General features: G+C 40.0%; 1 protein-coding gene across 5 annotated transcripts in view; it reads right to left on the bottom strand.

The window, feature by feature from the left end:
- Positions 1-4,796: 4,796 nt before the first annotated feature.
- The window catches only part of CPSF6 (cleavage and polyadenylation specific factor 6), a 29,474-nt gene continuing 13,031 nt past the window's right edge, over positions 4,797-21,239 (bottom strand). The window contains exons 8-11 of one of the 5 annotated variants that reach the window (XM_072328949.1): positions 20,306-20,421; positions 19,836-19,989; positions 18,630-18,824; positions 4,797-4,934 (exon numbers count right to left, since the gene is read on the bottom strand). In XM_072328949.1, the coding sequence (XP_072185050.1) occupies positions 18,635-18,824; positions 19,836-19,989; positions 20,306-20,421 (460 nt within the window). In that variant the 3' untranslated portion in view covers positions 4,797-4,934; positions 18,630-18,634. Of the gene's footprint in view, positions 4,935-5,752; positions 11,077-18,629; positions 18,825-19,835; positions 19,990-20,305; positions 20,422-21,239 lie in introns of those variants that run through there. The other 4 variants (XM_072328973.1, XM_072328957.1, XM_072328965.1 and 1 more) reach the window with 4 other exon arrangements.

Here is a 21,239-nt window from a genome sequence, read left to right as displayed (position 1 = left end):
TCCAAATCCTTTTTTGCTGTTGTTGTCTCAAGTCACTGAATGGAACAGTCGGGGGGTAACGTCAAATCAGGAGGGCGCAGTAGGGATCCCACACGACAGGAAAAGAAATACTTTATGTCTGCAGCGTTGTCCCGTTACCGCTGCGAGGGAAACACCAGGAAAATGGTGCTGCGCTCCAGCTGAGATGGCAGGCAGCCAGCAGAGAGCTGCAGCCGTTACGGACAATTTATACTTACACGGAGCTCAAAATAGCTTTTCTTGCAGAGCAAAAATGGCACTCAGTCATCTGGTTTTATGGCTGCTAATAAAACGCTGACCTTCTCTGACCCTTTTCATTCAAAGGAGTTTATGCATTTAAAAAAAAATACCCGCCACACAATTTACACATTCTTTCCATCGGGTTCTTCTGCAACACTCCATTGGTTGTTCTGAATTGGTCCCTATTTTCACTACTCCCGCACCAGTGGTCTTGGAGAAAGTGGGAGCTGTGGACCTACGTGCTGCAAAGAGTCCAGGCTAAATAACTTAGGAATGCAAGAACGCAGTTTTAATGACATTCGTACTCCAATTAATGCTGTGAGGTTGGAGCCCAAGTCCCTTACAGCTTGATCCATGAATAAGGATCCTGTTTGGGATGAATGGTCCCCATTTTAATCCCCTTTCACCGGGGCAGAGCTGTAATACACCTAGGCAGAGCCACATACTTTCTAAGCGGGGCCCAGCCTGCAGTGATGGTGGCTGTCTGTCTGCCAGAAATAAACTGGCTGTGCCTGACCACCCTTTCTGAGAAGAAATACTTCCTAATGTCCAGCCTGAATCTCCCCAGGATCAATTTGAAACCATTCCCTCTAGTTCTATCACTAATGACACGAGAGAAGAGGCCGACCCCCAGCTCACTACAACCTCCCTTCAGGAAGTTATAGAGAGCTATAAGGTCTCCCCTGAGCCTCCTCTTCTCCAGGCTGAACAATCCCAGCTCCCTCAGCCGCTCCTCATAAGGCCTGTGCTCCAGACCCCTCACCAGCTTCGTAGCCCTCCTCTGAACACGTTCCAGGGCCTCGATGTCTTTCTTGCAGTGAGGGGCCCAAAACTGAACACAGTACTCGAGGTGCGGCCTCACCAGTGCTGAGTACAGGGGGACAATCACCTCTCTGCTCCTGCTGGCCACACTGTTCCTGATGCAAGCCAAGATGCCGTTGGCCTTCTTGGCTACCCGGGCACACTGTTGGCTCATGTTCAGCCAAGCCTCAATCAATACCCCCAGGTCCATTTCCTCTACGCAGTCTTCCAGCCACTCCGCCCCAAGCCTGTAGTGTTGACCGGGGTTGTTGTAGCCGAAGTGCAGGACCCGGCATTTGGTCTTGTTGAACCTTTTGGTCTGGCTTCAGCCCAGCCCTCCTGACAGGCAATTCCCATCAGCCGACCTCAGCCCAGGTGCTGAGTAGACTGCCCCATGATCAAAGAATCCAAAATTTTTGCGTTTGCACCACCCTCTCAGCCATGCATTTATAAGATGGCTTTTTCTGGTCATCTCAGTCCCTGCCACCAAAGAAATGCTGGCAAAAACTACTTGTATCCCCGCTACATCAACTAACTTCCCCAGCTTCCTAAAACCATTTTTTATAATCCTCGGGCTTCTGTCAGCAATCCCATTGCTGCCAGCCTGAACTATCAATAAAGGGTAATAATCAGAGGGGCAGATAAGGCTGGGGAGTTTTCTAGCAATATCCCTGACCCGGGCCGCAGGAAGGCAGCACACCTCCCTATGGGTAGGGTCAGGCCGACATATTGGACCCTCTGTTCCTCTCAGAAGAGAGTTGCCCACTACTATCACCCTCCTTTCTTTCTTGGAGGCGGCAGTCTTCAAACGTGGAGCCGACTGCCTCACCTTGGGCAAGCTTGGTGGCAGCGCTCCCATATCATCATCACTCACCTCTCCCTCTGGTTTCAGGGCTTCATACCTGTTACAGAGGAACAGTTACCAGGGGAACTGAGGTAGGTTGGGATGGGGGTTGCCTGTGACGCCGGGCTGAGACCTGCTGCCATTCCTCCTCTCCTCTCAAGCTGTCTCTCCCTGCTTGACTATGGTGAGAGAGAAGGTTCATTACTCCCACTACTACCTCAGTCTGGGAAGCAGACCCTCTGTCTGGGTTGCCACAGTCTTTGTGTGGGAAGCCCGTTTCCTGGTGAGGACCATGTTTGAAGTGTTGGTGTCAGGGCCCGTCAACAGGAGAGCAAATTACCTGAGAAAAGTCAAGAGCACTCACCCGTGCTGACACAAGACACAGCCTCCACTCCCATTGCTGCCTTATTAAGTGGGCAGTGCAGGCGGCCCTCAAACACTGACTACCTCCACCCTAGGTGCTCGGAACGGCTTTCCACACCTTCTGTGTTGTGTCGGTCTCTCTTTATCCACACAGCAAATGGGTCAAGGTCAGTCACCAGAGATAAAGATACTCACTGTCCCTGGTGAGTCAGGAGCCCGCCCACAAGCTGCCGGCTGCTGGCCCAGGCACAGCACTGCTGCTGGCTCCAAAAAACTATAAAAAAAGATCTTTTCTGGTCGCTTCACTTCAGTTTCCTTCCCCAGTGCAGTTTTACCTGCTAGTCTTGTAACAACATGTAACAACAGAGCTCATCTATCCGAGGCCTCATCAGTCAAACGGGCAAATGCAGTAAACAGAGAAGCTTCACGCCTCTAGGTGGCAGGAGGGGCTTGTCACACCTAAAAGTAACGCCTCATTTCTTTATATTGTCCCACAGCATCAGAGGCGGATGTTGGCGGTACTGCAGTAGAGGCTGAACCTTCCTGCCAATAGGCCGTTCCATGTTGTTGCTGTGTGACAGACGGCAGCAGAGGGGCACTCTGACTCAATGCCATCTGACACAGAAGTGCATGTGAAGCAAAAGTGCGGCATTTAATTCCCCAGTGCAGAAAAAAAAGGCACCCACTGACATTCATCAGTGCTTGCTGAACATCTGCGGGGGCCAAACAGGGGATGTGAGCACAGTGAGGCAGGGGGTGATGCATTTCAGCAAGTGGTGATGGCAACAGCAGAGCACCTCCAGTAGCGCAGATTTAGATGAGCATGGCATGTTCATTGCTTGGTTACCCTTGTTCATTGCTGGTGAAAATGCACAGCTAATGGTGGTGACTGTGTTGGAATATAGTGGTTTGTAGTGAGAATGTGCTCTATCACGTAGCACTGCTGTGCTCTTTACATCTGTTGTAGTTTCCGTGGAAATAAATAGGAGGCATTACTTTCAGAACAGCTGGATGCAGAACATAAACACTAGCCACTGAGTACCAGCACCAAGGGGATTCAAATGCTTGGGAAATCACGTTAAAACAATACAAACTGCTCCTTTCACCTCCAGTCTGAGAAAGATATTCACACATCAGCCTCACCTCAGCCTTCTTTTTGTGTATTTCCCAAAACGTTACTTTGCTTGGATGCAGAGCAGGATTATCATCTCTCCAACTCCAGTCATTTATGGGTTTCCCCTTCCTTCCCCCCAGAAGAAAATCACTTGCTTTTGGATCTCCTAAGAGGAAAAGCAGCGTGTAGTTCAATGCCACTGTTGCACTTGCTTCCTCTCACATGCTTTGGCCAGTCACATCTTGCCTCTTGCTTGGCAAACTCCTGAGCAGCAGCAGCTGTCCCATATGACACGAGCAAGCATCAGCTCCGATTTTTTCACTGCGGTTGGAGCAATGCATCATTAGCCAAAATGCATTCAGGTCATGCACAGCATGTCATGTGTTAACTGCTTTCAGCCATGCCAAACCCTCTGCCGCAAGTGCTATGTGCATCTCTACTATGATGACTGCATCTCTACTAAAACTACTTTCAAATGGAGTATTTCTCCCTTCCCCAAATAGAACAGGGGCCAAGAAACTTCACTTCCCATTACCTGCTTGAGTTCCACTCTCCTAAACAGTAATTACATTGCTTTCAATTCCACGTGGAGATGAATAGTAAAACATAAAGCCTTTCCCAGACCACTGACATTCCTCTGTTGGCGAAGAAATGAAGCCCAGTAGAGCACTCAGTGGGACCGGGTGGAACTAGTTCAGTAGAAAGGACCATTTCCCTCTCTGTACAGATACAGTGGGGACTTGTGCTGTCCCACTGCCTACACTGCAAGGCCTGCAGCAGAACATCTGCACAAGAACTCAAGTGCAACCACACAGAACCAGTTCCCGCAGTCCAGAAGAGTCCTTTTGACTGCAGCTCAGGAGCCCACGGAAGGGACTGCTTTACATTTCCCTGCCAACCCATACAGACCCCAATCTGATCCCACAAGAAATCCTACCAATGTTGTTGGCTCAGACAGTACAAACTGTGCTCACAAACTGCTTTATTCTCATGGGGCAAGCAGTTTTGCCTTTGTGTTTTCTTATTTTTTAAAACCCATTTTACCTTCAGGCTCTGGCATGCGTACAGTTAGCTCTCTTTTACTGAGGCCAGTCTGCCTGCAGCAACAGGTAGCAGACAGGAGGCTTCTGCATCACTTCCACTCTGCTGCACAGTGATGGGGGAAGAAGCAAGGAAAACAACCTGCTGAAGCCTGGACTTGAGCAGAATTTTTCCCTCCAGCTCACTCTGGGCCTTGCAATCTGTACAAGTGCTGCAGAAGACACCAAAAGCCAGGCAGCAAGGTTCTTGCAAGTAGAATTCAGCAAGGAGAAGTTCTCCTAGCACGTGCTGCTGAATTATTTCCTTGTCTCTGCTCAAGGGGTGCTACTTTCCCAGGCTGCTTTACAGTACAAACACACTCAGACTGCTTACCTTCCTTGTTCTTCTGATACCGCTTCCAATCAGAGCTCGATGATCTGGCATCATTAGATGACCCATCCTTGAATGCTTCCACTGCGAATTCATCCATGCGTTACTGAACCAGCACTGTGTCAGTCTTCCAGAGCACATACCCTACGTGTTTGTGGATGAGATGTTTGCAACACAGTACTTCAAAATAGCTACCTACACTCTTCCCTGTGCTCCCCACCCCAAACTCAGCTTGGAGTCCCCGCAGTCCCCCCAACCACAGCTCAGCACTCCTTCCACCCATCCCAACCTTCGCCTGACCTCTGAAGCCAGGCTATGGTCCATGATCCAGTAGCGGAGAAGCCAGGTTATCTGTGAAACGGAGACATAATGCAGTAAATAACCAGTGGCCACGTCACCTGCCACCTTCAATTTGGAAGCGTTAAAGCTGGAGCCCTTTCAAGAAAGTGGGTGTTACTTTCCTCACGACAAATTTAGAACACTAGCCAAAGAAATCCAGGTTCACTTTCCCCTGAGTGTGTTGCCTCTATTTCATGATCCTGTGCCCTTGCTTAACTTCATTCCAAAATGAGGTTTAAACAAGATGAAGAGTGCTGTGCTTTTTCCATGCCCGTCGGACTGTATTTCAGAATCAGAAGCTACGAAGTCTAGAAAACAATATATTTCCAAATGAAAAATAAAAAAACCTGATAAGGAGTTGACTTTAAAAGAATACCAATAAATGCTTCTGACTAACCTTAAACTCTGCAGAAAGCGTATGACGAGCGGCTGAAGACAACGGCTAGCCTGAACAAAACCATCTCTGGTTTCAGAAATAACAACAGCACTGAACCCACAGCTGTAACTCCACTCAGCTCACGTTAAGTTCTGATGTCTGGATACCTGACAGAACCGACATAATGAGCACTGCAAGGATATCAGACAAGTCGAAATGAAGACAGACAAAAGTATTTATTTTTTTTAAATATAAAAATGGTCTTTTATTTCTTCAATACAAGGTAAACTACTATTGCAGTTTAAGACCAACACAAAAGTTGGACAGCAAATTGCTTAACAGTCTCCTAAAGGCTGAAAAAAAGGAACCCATGAAAGCTAAAAGTTATGCAATATTTCAAGTATAACATCTAAAAATGATGAAAGGTAGAGATTAACTAAGTACTCCTGCTGAAAATGTATTAAAATCCACAGTTGGTAGGATACCATCTTACCTTGTTGAGAAATACAGGTCTCCGGCAACACAATATTCAGCAGACTCTTTGGCCTGCTGGAATCAGGGAACTGCTTACTATATACACGCATAACATCCTTTGGAGTTGGGCATTCTGAGAGACATCCATTTCCTTACATTTTGCAGTGCAATTCTGCATCCCAACTCAGACAAGCTCCCCTGCTGTATTTCAAAGCCATTTCGTGAACAGTTTACCCAGCCATCCTTGTGCAAAATGGGAATGAGGAAACACAATGATACAGGAAGACAATACAGCCTTATGTTTAGAAAGTCAGCAGCGCTGGTAATCTTCATAAAAATGTAACTGTTTACCAAATAGGAATGTATTTCACTTGTAAAACACCCGGTCCTTTGTATATTACTTCTTTTTAAAGGACACCTGCACTAATTTGCAATCACTTGTATTTATAAAAGCACACGCATTCCTCATTTTCTTACATTTGAAGATCAACAGAACGTCTCTTTCATAATGTAATAATAATATGCACAGTTTAAAATATTTTCTATTACAAAATACAGTACACAAGAGGGTGAGGCCAAAGTCTATTACTTGAATAGATTCCAAAGTGTCAGCACTGGGGGTGTAAAATTACATTACAAGGTATGAGTAGACGGAATTTTTTTACATCTGAAAGGCTCAATTGCATTGGGATTGAAGAGAAGTACTGCTTACTATTTTCAAGAGACTTCAGTCAAGTCTGTGTATTTCCAAAGAAGCTTTAAAAGATCTAAGCGCAGACACAGGCCATACCAGAGCCTACATCTGCTGCAATAACTGGTGCTATAGAAAGGACCCAGGAACTAACAAGTGCATAATTTACAAATAGAGATGCTTTATCATACTTTGTCCAACATGGGAAAGAAAAAAAAAAATCCCATGAGAACATCCAACTGAGGAACTTCCCCATTTCTTAGTAACTCATCTTCTACAACTAAGATGGTTTGAAAAGTACCCAGCAGGTGAGGTGTGTTCCAGGCAGTGGCTGTGTGGCAGCGTGTGGAAATACAACACAAAGCACCCCACCCATCTGCAGCGCTCACTGCAAGGCAATGCCATAACCAGCTGCAACGGGCATCACTTCTGCATAAGCACTGTGATACATTAATGTGCTGCAACTGTGTTCAAAACCTACGGGCTCCACTACCAAAATAATTTCAGTCCCAAACAAATCCATGCAGCTTGTTTCCTATGCCAAAATATTTCAGAAAATATTCATTCTTTAAGACGATGCACGGGGATCTGCACCTCCCTTGGGATCTTGAGTGGTCTATACCTCAATGCAGAAGCAGTTTAGCATCCTGGATTTCAGGAAGGCAGCAGCCAAACGTGCACGTTTTACATCTGAAGCCACGTGACAACCCACCTCACTGGGCATCGCTCTAGGAAATTTAAGGCTGTATCCTTACAACACAAGAACCAATGACAGACTGCATATAAAATTCTATAAATAAAAATAGGAGCAAAGTCTGTTTGACCTGTACACACAGAGCATATAGATTAAAAAAAGGAAATCGGGAATTACGTGGTTCTATAAATGCCATATATTTTTACTAGAAACACAGATGACAAGTATGTACAACAGGTAAATCTGAAGTTATCAACATATTAACTAGGAAAACATTTACAAGCGTTGTGTATGCAACTAGATCATCAGGTAAAAAAAGTCCATTAGAAAAATCTAAGCCTTACCAGTTTGGAAGGAAAAAAAAACAAAACTGAGAACGCTCTCTACTCTGAAGGGAAAAAATAAAGCAATAAAGCATCAAGCTGGCCTAAACTTCATAAGGGATCTCATGTAACAACAGCTACCCCAAGCTTTCAAGCCACAATAGAAATAAAAACCTCAAGTTCTGACAAATGTTTTTCATAATGCAATCAGAACCAAAGGCATTGGCACAGAAAGCAAAAAGGAAGTGAAAGGGTTGTACAGTTCCCAAAAGTGTATGTTCTTCTCTTGAAGAAATGTTTCTGACCTGTCAAAACATACGGTCCAGTAGAAATTTCACTAAGGAAAAAGAACACCTTACTTAAAGAAAAAAAGCAGGCAAAAAAAAAAACCTATTGCAAAAAACTCTCCTGTTACTGAGATGCCACCACCCCAACCACCACCTGCTGTGGACTTTGTCTCCCAAGACTAAGGACACACAGCCTTACCCAGTTTTCAATGTTACTTATAAAAACACTGTTCAGAAGAAATATCGACTATTTCCACACAGACTGTTTAACCCTTTCATCAGTAAGAGGAGATGAAATACAACAGAGTGAATATCAAAGAAGGTGGCAGGAGCCACCATGGCACCATCACCAGGCAGTGCAGTGCCCAACTGCTGCTTCCTGAGCACGCACAGGAAGCCACCAGTCATACGCAATAAACCCAAACCTGGTACAATTGTATTATGGATCCGCTAACACATGATGTGCAGACATATTCCTTTTTGGTGTCTATCAGGGTCTTTGGATCTTTTTCTGTACAGATTACTTGTTCCATTAAAAAAAAATTAACATCTAAGAAAGGTCACAGTAGCAAGAGTACTATCTAAATAGTGACACGGTGTGCCTAGCAGTTCAAATTCAGTACTCAGAGAACAGGTAGAAATAAGGGGCTTCATGTCAGGGATCTCTTCTTCTAAGCCACAACACACTCAGTTTATAACCTGTGTTGTCTTTCTGCTATTTTCCCCCTGCTATTTCCATTGCCAGCAACAGAAATCTGCACGAGTGAGAAGCTACACTCTGCAGAAGAGCAACAGTCTCCTTATACCTATTTCAGTGCGGAGTAAAATATCAATTCCTGCATAAAACGTTTTTGATTTTTTATTTGGAGTTATAATATAGCTCTGAGATGGAACGTTACTTACCTGCTGTCTCTCCAGCATGAGCTATTCCCCATGTGACAGCTACAGAGGCAGGTTATTCCTCCCCTAAACTTATTACATGCAGCAGTAAACAACGTTTTGAAGTGAAAAATAAAATTACAACAGTATTGTTTGTAACCAACACCTATTCACAAAAAGCAGGAAATGAGTCGTGACTCATTAGATACAACTTTCAGTTTACAAAACTTTAAAAGGCAGCTTTCATTTGGAAACAGGTTCAAACAAACATTGCAAATATCTCCTCAGTAGCAAATAGTTCCATTAACACCAGCGATCCCACGCGTGAGGATTTGAGGTACACAATTTAAGGAAAAAAGAAGGGAGGGGGTCTGGAGGTTGCAGCCCAGTCCAACAGCATCAGCCTGGCTGCAGAAAATTCGGCCAAGGGTCGGTGATAAAAAATATGAGAGCATTTCAGACTTAAGCAAAGCTTCTGCAGTTGTACACGCTGCTACTGGTCCCAACTCAGCAAAGCAACAAAACCACTCACTCCGCACAAATTAGCTAAGAGCATATGTTTACATTCCTTGAAATGGGCAGAATGTAAGCACATGCTCTGGAAAACCAAGTGGACTGAAGTGCTTTCCTGAACAGGAGAACAGATTTTTAGGTCTGCTGTAAAGCCTTCTGAGAAAGAAAAATCAGTAAAATAATAATAATAATAATAATAAAAGAAAGAAACGAAGAGCTGTCCAAGAGTTGCTTCTTAAAGCCATCTGAGGTCTTGAAACTGGACTTAAAGCACTAAGCGCAGCTACGTGAATCAGTGATAACTAAGATTAAATCCGTTACATAATGATTTGCAACAGACAAAGAACGAGCCTTTGTGGCAGGCCTCCAGAAAAGGAGTTTTTCCAAATTAAATGAATCTTTTCCATTCACTTGTGCTTGAATTTTTCACACAAATTTCTCGTAACCGGAGTTCAGCTTCCACACTAAGCTCCAGCAAACTGTTGTCAAGCAAATTTACAAAACCTCATTTGACGGATTTAATTAGCGCCGCTTTTTGCGAAGATACTTCAATATTGCCCATCGCGGGCCACAGACATACAGGTGTACCTCCTGTTTCTTTTATATGAACGTGTGAATGAACCCCAAAGCATTAAGAAAGTATCAAACCCATGAAGTCTGAATGATAGAAACATCTCCTTCCTCCTGTCACATCTAATATACAGCTATGTACAGACTGTCGCAGCCTCGAGGGCAGAGGGAAGGGAGAAACACACAAGCACTGGTTCTATAAAACTGTAAACAACTGCAGGATTATTATTATTTAAAGCTAACCTTTGCACCCCTCAATATGAACGGTTTAAGACCATGCAAACAGTTTAATACGGCAGCGTTGACCAGGATCGAGACTGTGTGAAAGAGCATTTTCAGTGTGCTCCCATCAGAGACGTGGGAGCACCTTCCTCAAAGCAAGAGAACGCAAAGAACTGCAGTTTTTACAGTTTTATATGTCAATGAGCAAGTTCACAAGCCACCTAAGAAAACACTGCTAGAAAGCAAAATAGCATTAAAGGTTTTTGTAACCACCTGTCTTCGTATCAAAATTGAGCGTGTGAGAGCAACATTAGTAAGTTCAACTCACTGAATGCAAGATTAGGTTGAGGCATATGCAAGAACTATTGCGATGTTTTTTAAAAGACAGCATCAATGTTTTCATTGTAACATTATCTTTAAATATTGCTGAACACAAGACTTTCCCTGAGGTGTAAACATCAAATAACTTGAACAGCTTTACACATCAGCCCCATTAAACAGTTTATTACAACACTACATCTACTGTAATCAAAGTGGTGCTGTGTACAGACATTATCATATGAACATTTTAACATGAACAAACTACTATAAAAACAAGCATTTACTTGACTTTTTCCAATTGCTCGCACATTATAATTGCCAAATGTATATAACCAGTAATGAAGTTGCAAAAGCTATAAGGTTTAAATCACACAGGTTTCCCTCAAATAAAACAGTTAAGCAACATAAAAAAAAAAAAAAAAAAGTAAAAGAGCTACTGGTTACCATGTATGCAGATTTGCTTTATTCAGATCTATTCCTGTTCATTTTATCCATGAATCCTTACAGGCTCAGTTCAATCACATGAAGCAAACTGCCGGACAAGCATCTTTCCTTGAAGAACGTATCTTGTCTTGTACGCTGCTCCTCTTCCTTCAGCTGTAATGTGTCAAAATTTGTGATGTAGATTTTGCTAGTCCCCATAATACACAGAAAATTGTTGCCTTATCTATACATAGACAAGTCGTGCAGCTACTTCACCGTATGTAAACTAACACGAACTAACAGGAGCAGTAGCTACTTGTTTGTGCAGACGCTTTAGGATACGGTAATTAAAACCAATTGTACAACAAAATTTAAAGAATGTGAATCTCACACTTGGGAGTATCCAGTGATAAAGGTAGAAATAGCTACTGTTCCTGTGACCGATGGAAACATTTATATAGAGCGTTTCCTAAAGAATGAATTCTGAAAGAATAAACCAACAAGCACGTAATGTAATTTTGCCCGCAGCTAGATTTTTACATTTTTACCTGCTCACTTACAGAACTTTTAAACCCATTTAAATTTGACATTTAAGTGATGCACTGATCGTATCAAGAAGCGGGTGGCTCACAGCCCAGTAACATTTGAGAGTGCATAGAATTGAATAGCGGCACTTCCAAATTTCCAGCCTAGTGGCAAGCAGGATGGACTTGATACCTAAAAATACACTCACAGTTTGATCACACAAACCCACTCTTCAAATAATACAATACAGACCTGCAGGTCTCCTCCTACCCTAGGGAAAAAAACAAGCCCCTACTTCCTACTCCCATCTATTTAGGCAAATGAGGAACCACACCATTCAAAGTGAATTACCGTAAGAGTTCACAGAATACTTGGGACGGTATAATTCCATACACTGGATTTCAGTTGAATTCCATTACAGAACAATTGACTATCTTCATTTCATTAAATCATTCACAATTTTAACATTCAGTAGTTTCAAAATAATTTAAATCAAGTTCTTTAAAAACCCAACACATTTAATTGTTCATTTGAAAAACAGACATTCAGAGGAGCAATTTCATGAACGTACACCAGTACACAGCTGTCAAATATTCTTTTGCTATTGTAATTGCAAAGCAGTTGGGAAAATAAAACATTCCATGTTTGTATAAGCAATTGGCACATTTCTTCTTCCCTTCCTCAACATGATCATTAATGGTGACATTAAAAAAAAGAACGCAAAACCCAAGCAGCTTAGGCTGTATACCCGCCAGTATTCGGGTAAACTAATGCAAGGCTGAAGCAGCAACTGGAATTTCTTTTATTTGCAGCCTTTGTTCTCAAGTCATCAACCAGTAACTACTCTGGAGAAAGTTCCCTCCCCAGAGGCCAAAGTTTCCACAGATGTTACATATTTTACAAGTGAACTTTTCAGAGGCTCAGTGACAAAGCACCACACCCGCAGGCGGAAGCATTCAGAGGTGTGGGCTACATTGGCACAAACCAATGGGAGAATTTGGGGTTTTAGAGGACAAAAGGTATGACAGCTGTGAGACTGCATGTCAGAATTTGCTGCTCTCGTGATACAGTCGCTGCGGCAAGAGTTATGGATCTCGAGCACTTCTATGGCAACAGTTAACAGATCCAAAGCACCATGTGTAGGATCAACAATACTAGCATGAGAAAGCTTCGGTTCCTGAGAATAATTTGCTAGATTTGTTAGGTTACTTTATGCAACTACAGGAACTTTCAAGAAAGCACAACAAGCAGTATTTATGACTAATGCTTTCTAGTAGGGATCCTGAGATGGTTGATACCACACTAAAGCTTCCAGTATTTTTAATTTTAAAAAGCACACGGCCAACTAAAATCCAAAGGGGTGCTAATTTTAATTCCAAATAGTCTGCCAGTGTATCCTGGCAATAATCAGAAACCTTTGTGGTTCCTAAAGGAAGAAATATATGTATGGATTATACCTTCACTCTCAGCCTTTTTCAGTACTCTACAAGCAAGTAGAATATCAAAGCAAGATACATTTCAGGGAGAAAAGGATGAAATCTCTAGTCAACCCCTCATTGCAATGCAGTTTTCCACCTGCCTTGAATTCATATGAGCTATCTGTCCCAAGCACGTTCCAGATTTGTACAATTTAACATCATACAGCAATCAGTTTCTCAGCATTTCCACTAATGATACCCAAAGAGCAAACTTATCTGTTGAATAGTTTGTTGTGGTTTAAAAGCTAAGGAACATTTCACGAATGAAATCCCAGAACTTCGGGGATCCAACATCTTTATGCAAAATGCAACTTAAGCATTGCTTTTCATAACCAAAGACACTCTTACACCAAAACCCAAGTGATTTCTTTTATACATATACATATAAATATATATATATATATATAAAAGATAAATATATATCTTATATAAGAGTATATATAGAGTAACAACTATTTTTTCCTTTAATTCCAATCATCCAAGCAAGTGTGTGAAAATTCTACAGCAATTTAAAGCCTTATGTGCATACATCTGTCAGTTTATAATAGTGATTTATCAGAGACTGAATTTCAATCTCACAAAACGTTTGCAATTGAGTAAAACACGTGGTACATATTTGTCATCATACTCTAGTAGCTCCTAAGAATGAATGTAAGTAGTTCTGGTTTATTTTATTCTATACATAGGGGAAAAAAATACACAAAAGCAAAAATCCCATTTAAAAAAAAAAAATTAACTTAAACTAGGTTCCAGATTACCAGAAACCTCCAAATATTGTTGTTTAGCTACAACAGTACAGTGAGAATTAAAAAATTTCAAGCTTGACACTGTGTCTGCCATTCTGTGTGTCAACTGAGATACGCTTCAATCCTTGCCCATCATACACGTAGAAATTACCTACTCTACCATCATTAACAACTCTTCCATTTGCGGCATTTCCCCCCCTCCTTTATTAGTGTACTTACCTGATATCTTTGACTTAATGTTGCTCTTAAATGAAACACCAAGACTGAACAACCTCCTGATGTTATAAACAACATTGCATGGACAGAAAAAGAACACTCCCAAACTACAGTTTGTTTCATTGCACGCTTCTCCTACTATCCCAGCCCATCCATTCACCAGAGACAGATGATGAGTAGAGGTACGTTCAGAAAACCAGATTTTTAGTTTACAAATTCAAATACTATGAGGTTGGAAAGCACCTTTCACATTAATATATGAGGAAGACACAAAAGGTAGATCAGGCTGCCACAGGAAAACATAAAATGAAGATCGTTCCCTCTCTCTTACTTTTTGGAAAAGAAAATCTTAGTTCTCAAACCACAATGAGCAAAATGAAAAAAAAAAAAAAGAGCTTGCTTGTTCTCTGGAGAACACTGTACAAAACTCATGTTTTCAGTGCAAGCAAATTCTTTGTTTCAAGTGCTTTAATTCCTTTTAGACAAATTTCTTACGGAACTTCCATTCAGCTCAAATATGTCGAGACTACCAATTTCACAAAGCAAGGGGAAAAAGCACAGGCTGTGAGGAACAGAAAAATACGTGTGTCTTGAGACACTTCAGAAGGCAGTAAAATTACAGCAGCATTCGTGAGAAGAAGTAATAAGACTTTCAGTTCATTTGGTTTTCAAACCATCTTATCACCCTCAAGAAAATGAAATTACTAAACATTAAGAAACAAAACATATGCTTCTGTAAAGCACCAGAATAGCTATCAAACAGACTAGAGGAGGCATACAGAACAACGGCATTCTTTATCTCTTACAGTCTAAGGTGGATTTCGGCTATTGAAACAGATGCACAGTGCATGATTTCTGTGGTAAATGCTACAAACATAAAAAATGCCAACCCCACATGAATTCTTCCTCAAAAATACACATAAAAAGAGTACGTAAATAGTGCTCATTATAGCTCAATACTAGTAAGATTTGGAACCGCCCTAGACAGGCACATGCATATCTAGGGTCTTGAACAATGCTCCCACACAATTCACTTGAAGTTGCTTATTATTAAAGCTCATTATTAAAAGAGTTTACAAAAATAAGCATTTTCCTATTAATTTTCTTTAAAACCTAACATCATACTTCATTGGGAGCTTAAGCATTTGCTAATACACTCTTACAGGAGAGTTCCTACTTACACATGCAAAAATAGAATGCATCTTTTTTAAAACTACCAAGTACCATTTCCCCTCCTACTGACATTAAAAAATAAAATACAACCATATTAGTTCTTAAACCAGTCCAAAGCTGAAACTATTTCAGATACCTGAGAGCAGTTACTGAAGAAGCAGACCAGCCTCAGAAGTGCATTTGTACAGATGCACAAATGATTTTGCTTACAGTGGTTTGAGAATAGAAAAATCAGAGAAAAGCCATGAATAAATGGAATACAAAGTCTACATACATCATCAGCTGTTACAATGTTAGTGTATTTTTTCCTTGCAGTTCAGTCCAAATCCAGTTTAAATAGGAAATCTCAAATGACCCAGTAACAAAAACATAAAATGAGAAACTTAACATTCAGTAGTTATAGAAATTCAGACAGATTAAGATTGGGACAATGTATCAGCTAGAAATACATCATTGAGCATCAGATAAACTAAAAGAGAAAAAAATCTGTCTAAAAAAAGAATCAGGACTCATGCTGATGAAGTTACAATACTATTCTGTTTGTACACATTCATGTTGCTTGTTTCTTAATCCTGAACATCATTCTGTTAGTCTCTTAGCTTTCTCAACTAATACAGTTCAGACATTTGTCTATTAAATCCATCATTCTTTTATATCTATAGACTTTCTATGTGCAAAGGCAAGATAGTTTGAGAAAGTGCTTAGTTTACAGCAACTCTGGAGAACAGATTAGTAATGCATGTGAAGCCTTATGTGAAGGCACATAAGAATCTTGCAAGAATTTAATCTTAAATCATTAAGTGTACAAACAGAAGTGTAAATACCTACTATGGTACATCTGAACTTTTTAAATAGAGTTTTATAATGAACACATTCATTAAGTTATTCCAATTTAATCCATCTCTAAGAGTAGTAAATACAATACAAAGTGAATTTCACTGTATACAAAAATATTCACATCTAAACTAGATGTGTAACACCTTTTTTTTTTTTTTTTCTTTTTTAATATGCCAGTACAGTATCACATTTATGACTGTAAATACACACAGAAATAAGGAGAAGTACAGGTGCCAATCAGAGGGTGAGGGCACACAGGCAACTTTGTGTTACTTGGTAAAACACAGTAATGTGGGGAGTGACTCTTCAGCACTGCTGATGTTTATTAAGTGACTGAGATTGTTAAATCTGTTTATGAAAATTAACTAATGTAAGGAGCAAAACAACAAAAAAAAATGTATGGCAACATACGTCTTGGTGAAAGTGAAACATACAAACCAAAAGATCACTGCACTTTGTGTGTGTGTGTATATATATATATGTATATGTATATATGCATATATATAAACAAAACTACAGTAAAACCCCTCTTCATTTAGACAGAAACAAGACAAAATGTTTACAACTTAACTTCTAAAAAAAATACCAAACATCTTCATTTAGATGTGGAACATTTAATTTGTTCTTTAAATCAAGCTCTTAGAACCTATATTCTTTGTGCAAGGGAATCTTACCTATGCAACTCCTCTGAAAAGAGCTCCCAACACACAACAAAGTCAAAGGAAGTTGCATATAGAAATCCCACCTGAACTGAGACTGAGTCTGGTCCCATGATAAGACTAAAAGTAATTTTGAAATTGTGTTTTGGATATTACAAAATGCAGCCTAATGGTACTGGACATGTTTTGTTGGAGTGACCGGGTAGGGAATCTGTACTTGGCACAGAAACTCCACATAGGTATATATACAATAGTCTAAATACACAAAAATTAAATCTATATTAACAAAGTACGTCAAGGACAAAAAAAAAAAATAGTCACCAAACCCCAGATTAACAATTTTTTGTATATCTTGCTCAGCTCCAAAAGAATTAACAAAAAACACCAAAACCAACTCTGGAAGTACATCCATCATTCAAGTTCAGTGGTTACCTCCTAGTAATAAGAACTATTTGCAAATATCACAAATAGTAATTCATGATAAAAGGGAAAAATACAGCTCAACAAAAGAAACTGCATTTACTTTTGTTAAATCTGTATATTTAAGCTCTGACATTTCACAATTAAAAACCACAGTTGCTATTTTTATGCAACTCCAGAATGATTTCTAACAATCCGTTTTTGATGACAACAAGTGGCATTAACAGATAGATACTACTGCCAACTTTATTTCAGTTGCCACATATCTCTTCTCTACTTAAGCCTTTGACTCTCCATCTCAAGGCACATTACTCCTTCTTTAGAATATAGCATCATCAAGGTTGGAAAAGACCCCTAAGATCATCTAGTCCAAATAAATAACCCAGCATGCCACTTGATAATTAGTAGACTACAGAATTGAATTTGTTCTCTCAGTGACACAGAAGCCTAGTATGTAAAATAAGACATTCAAATAATGTAAAGTTATAGGAATGTTTCCACTTAGGAGTAAATTACAGTTTACATGATTTCTAATGAGTTTTGCTCTGTTTAACTTCTGCAAATTAGCTCACATGAATAAACGTCACAAGAAAATCTGGAAACTAAACCTGAGAGTAGACATAAGAAATGGAAGCTGGGCAGACAGGCAAAGTCTGCTGGGTTTCAATTTGAGTGTAGGTGTAGTGGGAAAGTCTTCTAAAAATGGAAAAGACTTTTGCAGCAAAAATAATACATAGGGTTCTTCTCTCCCCCTAATTGCCACATATAAAGAATCGTGAGCAGCTTGGATTACCGGTCCTCAAAACGGTACGCTAAAGGTGAACATTCACATAAACTTTAAAGCTTTTAGCAGCACACTAAAGAAAGCATTATTTAACCTGTTACTTGGTAGCTATTGAGGCATTTGATGCATGCAAGATTGTAGATACATGAAATGAAGTAACATTTTAGTATGTGAATAATCAGAAAAGAACCAATCCCCGCATCAGACACATTTACTAGTCTTCAGAAAATGAGTTTACTGTCCAGAGGAGGGAGGGAATGACAAAGCAGGGTGATGAAAAAAACTGACCAGAAATCTTATTGGCAATAACACCTAAATTTAGCTAGCAGACAGAAAAAAGTGAGAGGCCGCATTTTTTACAGTAAGGTCCAAAACCCAGCTACATTTCCTGAATTTGAGTAATACTGAAAAAAAACAAAATATCTACCAGTGCAAGGACAGCACCTCCATATACTTGTGTTCCCTACATTGAAATAATACTCACATGATATACAAGGATCTAATTGCTGCAGTAGACTTTCTTTTCTTTTATAATACAAATGAAAAACACAAACACAAACCTTTTAAGATTACAAGAGAGCAGAATTACCAGTCTGTCTTACTGCTTGTTAAGAATTAATTCAACTGCACTTGATAAAAATTGCAAACATTGCTACCATCTAAAATTAAAAAGGCGTGCCAGCTGCAGAAGGAATCACATCAATTCTCCCTCCCAAGACCAGTTACCTGTCATTACTTACCTAAATTCATTTCAGATGCTAGAAGAAGAAAGTAATTTATTATATACTGCAGGGTCATTGAAACGCAAGCATTCATTGAGTAAATAATCCCAAATCTAGAGCAGTAACTTCAGTTACTCAGTAACAGTAAACAAAAAACAAACGCTCACCTTCTTTAGCGATGGCGATATTCTCTCTCTCTGTCTCGTTCTCGGTCACGATCTCTATCACGATCACGATGTCTCTCTCTTTCTCGGCTTCTTTCCCGATAATAGTCATCGTGACGATCTCTGCTACGTGATTTATGGCGTCTACTTTTTTCTCGTGACCTACTGTGGTCCCTCTCCCTGGATCGTTCACGTCTTCTAAAGAAAATTACTTCATTACTTTTTTTTTTTTTCCCCTCCCCAAAACATAATCCACCCACATGCCAGTTTTGTATTCTGCTGATTGGTATGAACTGGATCAAAAAAAGACATGAGAGAAATATCTTCTCAGACATGAAAAAAATCCCTCTGCATCACAGCGCAGAGACATTTTTTGTATAACATGGAAGATGGCTGGGGTGGTGGCTCAGAACAGCTAACAGGTGCCACCTACTTCCAGGCCAGGGAGAAGTCAGAAATTACACATTCAGAATGGAGGACAAGACAGCTAAGATCAGCTGGAGAATGTACTGTGCCTCAAATGATCCCTGCAACATGGCTGCTCATTGGCTTTCTGAAAGTGTGGGCCAAGATCAGCTGCCTGTGTTTTTATTACTCGGCACCAGCTACTCTACTCCTACAATATCCAAATAAATCAGAAGCTAGAGGCTCAGTGGTTGGTGCAACTCTGAAAGGGCTGTAAATAATCAGTAGGTAGAAGACTGTGCATTTTAAACCTACTCTCAATTTTTTGACTGCATGAGAAGGAATAAGAGGAAAAATCATTCTGGCCAATCTCTTTCCCTTGCCATGTGTGACAGGTGAGGAAAAAGTTACTATTAAGCAAAATGAAACTGGTAACAAATAACCTCTGACTTCATTTTTAATAGAAAATAGTGATTAAAATTATATATTGTATACAGTATATCAGATACATTACATCTGAATTGATGAAGATAATTCAATTTTGAAGTTAATTTTTTGCAATACTACCATATAGAAAAGAACACAAACTACAATAAGTTAAAAAGCTAGCTGGATCCACTTCAAAAACTAGAGTCAATTAACAGATTATTTAGACTCAAAAGTTGCATTTGGTTCTCTCACAAACTTCTTGTGCAACTGAGCAAATCACTAAGGTTCTCACATAACTTAGTTCCTCCTCTGTGGACTTGTCTTGCCCTACACCTTTCCTTTCACAGAAGGGCAAATGGAAGAGGAAAGTTTTACCTGGATCCAGAACCATAGGACTTGGACTCGATTCCATGAAGGCAGTCTTGAAGAGAGCTAATAAGTACTTTACAACGATCATCAGCAGATACTTTGGACTGTTTAATTAAGGAAATTGCAGTTACCAGGGTCTCTATAGCACTTCCATAGTCCCCTGAAAACAATACAAAATCATGAAAAAATTATGCCAATTAATACAAAGGTTTTTATCTGTAATAATAGTACAGCTTGGAATGTTTTCTTTCAACAGCCTCCCAAATCATTTACTATAGGACTAAACATTACAACACTGCCCAGATCAGTACTCAGAAGGCATTCTCAAACGTTGGCTTGGTTACAGTACAAAGTCACAAGTTGTACCAAAATTCAGCCTCCTAGAAGAAGGAAGTGGCATCAAGGCCACAGGTTTCCTAACAGAATAACTAGAAACTCTTTTTGCTTGGGCAGAATAGAAAGCAAGTTTTACTAACCAGCACTGGCATCTGATACAGCTCTTGAAATGGCACTGCTCGATATCGCCCTATTTCTGTTCATGATTTCTTCAAATTCTGCTTCACTTAGAGGTGTCCTTGCAGCATCCATCTCTCTGTAAGCAAGAAAAATTAGTATTTAAAAGGTTAAGAAAACCTTAACAGAATATCATTGCAATTTTAACAGTCCAAGTTTGCAACTTTAAGCAAAATGACAAACAGAAAAGAAAGCAGGATCTGGGTTTGTGTTAAGGACCATGTTACAGTATAAAATCCTGAAAGCTTGAAAATAAATAAGTTAAAAAAAAATAATAATAATAAATATCACATCTGCTAAATGAATAGTTATTCTTGTTCTACCAATCTAGTTTGAAGATTCAGCAGCACTTAAACCGTGCTTTACAAATATTTAACATTTTCATAAAATCCTTCAAGGTATCTAAGCAGACATTACACCAGCTGAATGAATGCAGAGATGCACATACACGGGTAATGCAACTTTCAGCAAAATTAGAAATCTCCTTATGACAGTCTTGGAAATAGAACTATATGATCCTGTTTCCCAGATTCTTAACTAAGACCAGAGGGCTGTAACTTATAAAAAGCAAATAAAATCTGTCATCTTTAAAACACTCAATTTTCTGAACGACACCAACATTTTACAGTTAATTCTACATTTTGTTTCTGGTCAAGTTCAAGGTGCTCCAATTTTATCTCCCAATCATAGTAAGGAGGAAGCAATTAAAATGAATACTTGCACTCACTATACTTTTAAACTCTGACTATTAGCTAACCTATACAATGATTCTAAAGTAACAAAATTCACTCATACAAAAAATTTCCCACAAGTTTTGCAGTGTTCTATTAGCCAGTCTCTGAATCACATAGAAAATCTGAAGAAATGCGTTAGAGACAAAAGCTGAGACTGTCAAAT

The sequence above is a fragment of the Excalfactoria chinensis genome, chromosome 1, assembly GCF_039878825.1.
Source record: "Excalfactoria chinensis isolate bCotChi1 chromosome 1, bCotChi1.hap2, whole genome shotgun sequence".
Lineage (NCBI taxonomy): Eukaryota > Metazoa > Chordata > Aves > Galliformes > Phasianidae > Excalfactoria > Excalfactoria chinensis.
This window is presented reverse-complemented; position numbering and strand designations above follow the sequence as displayed.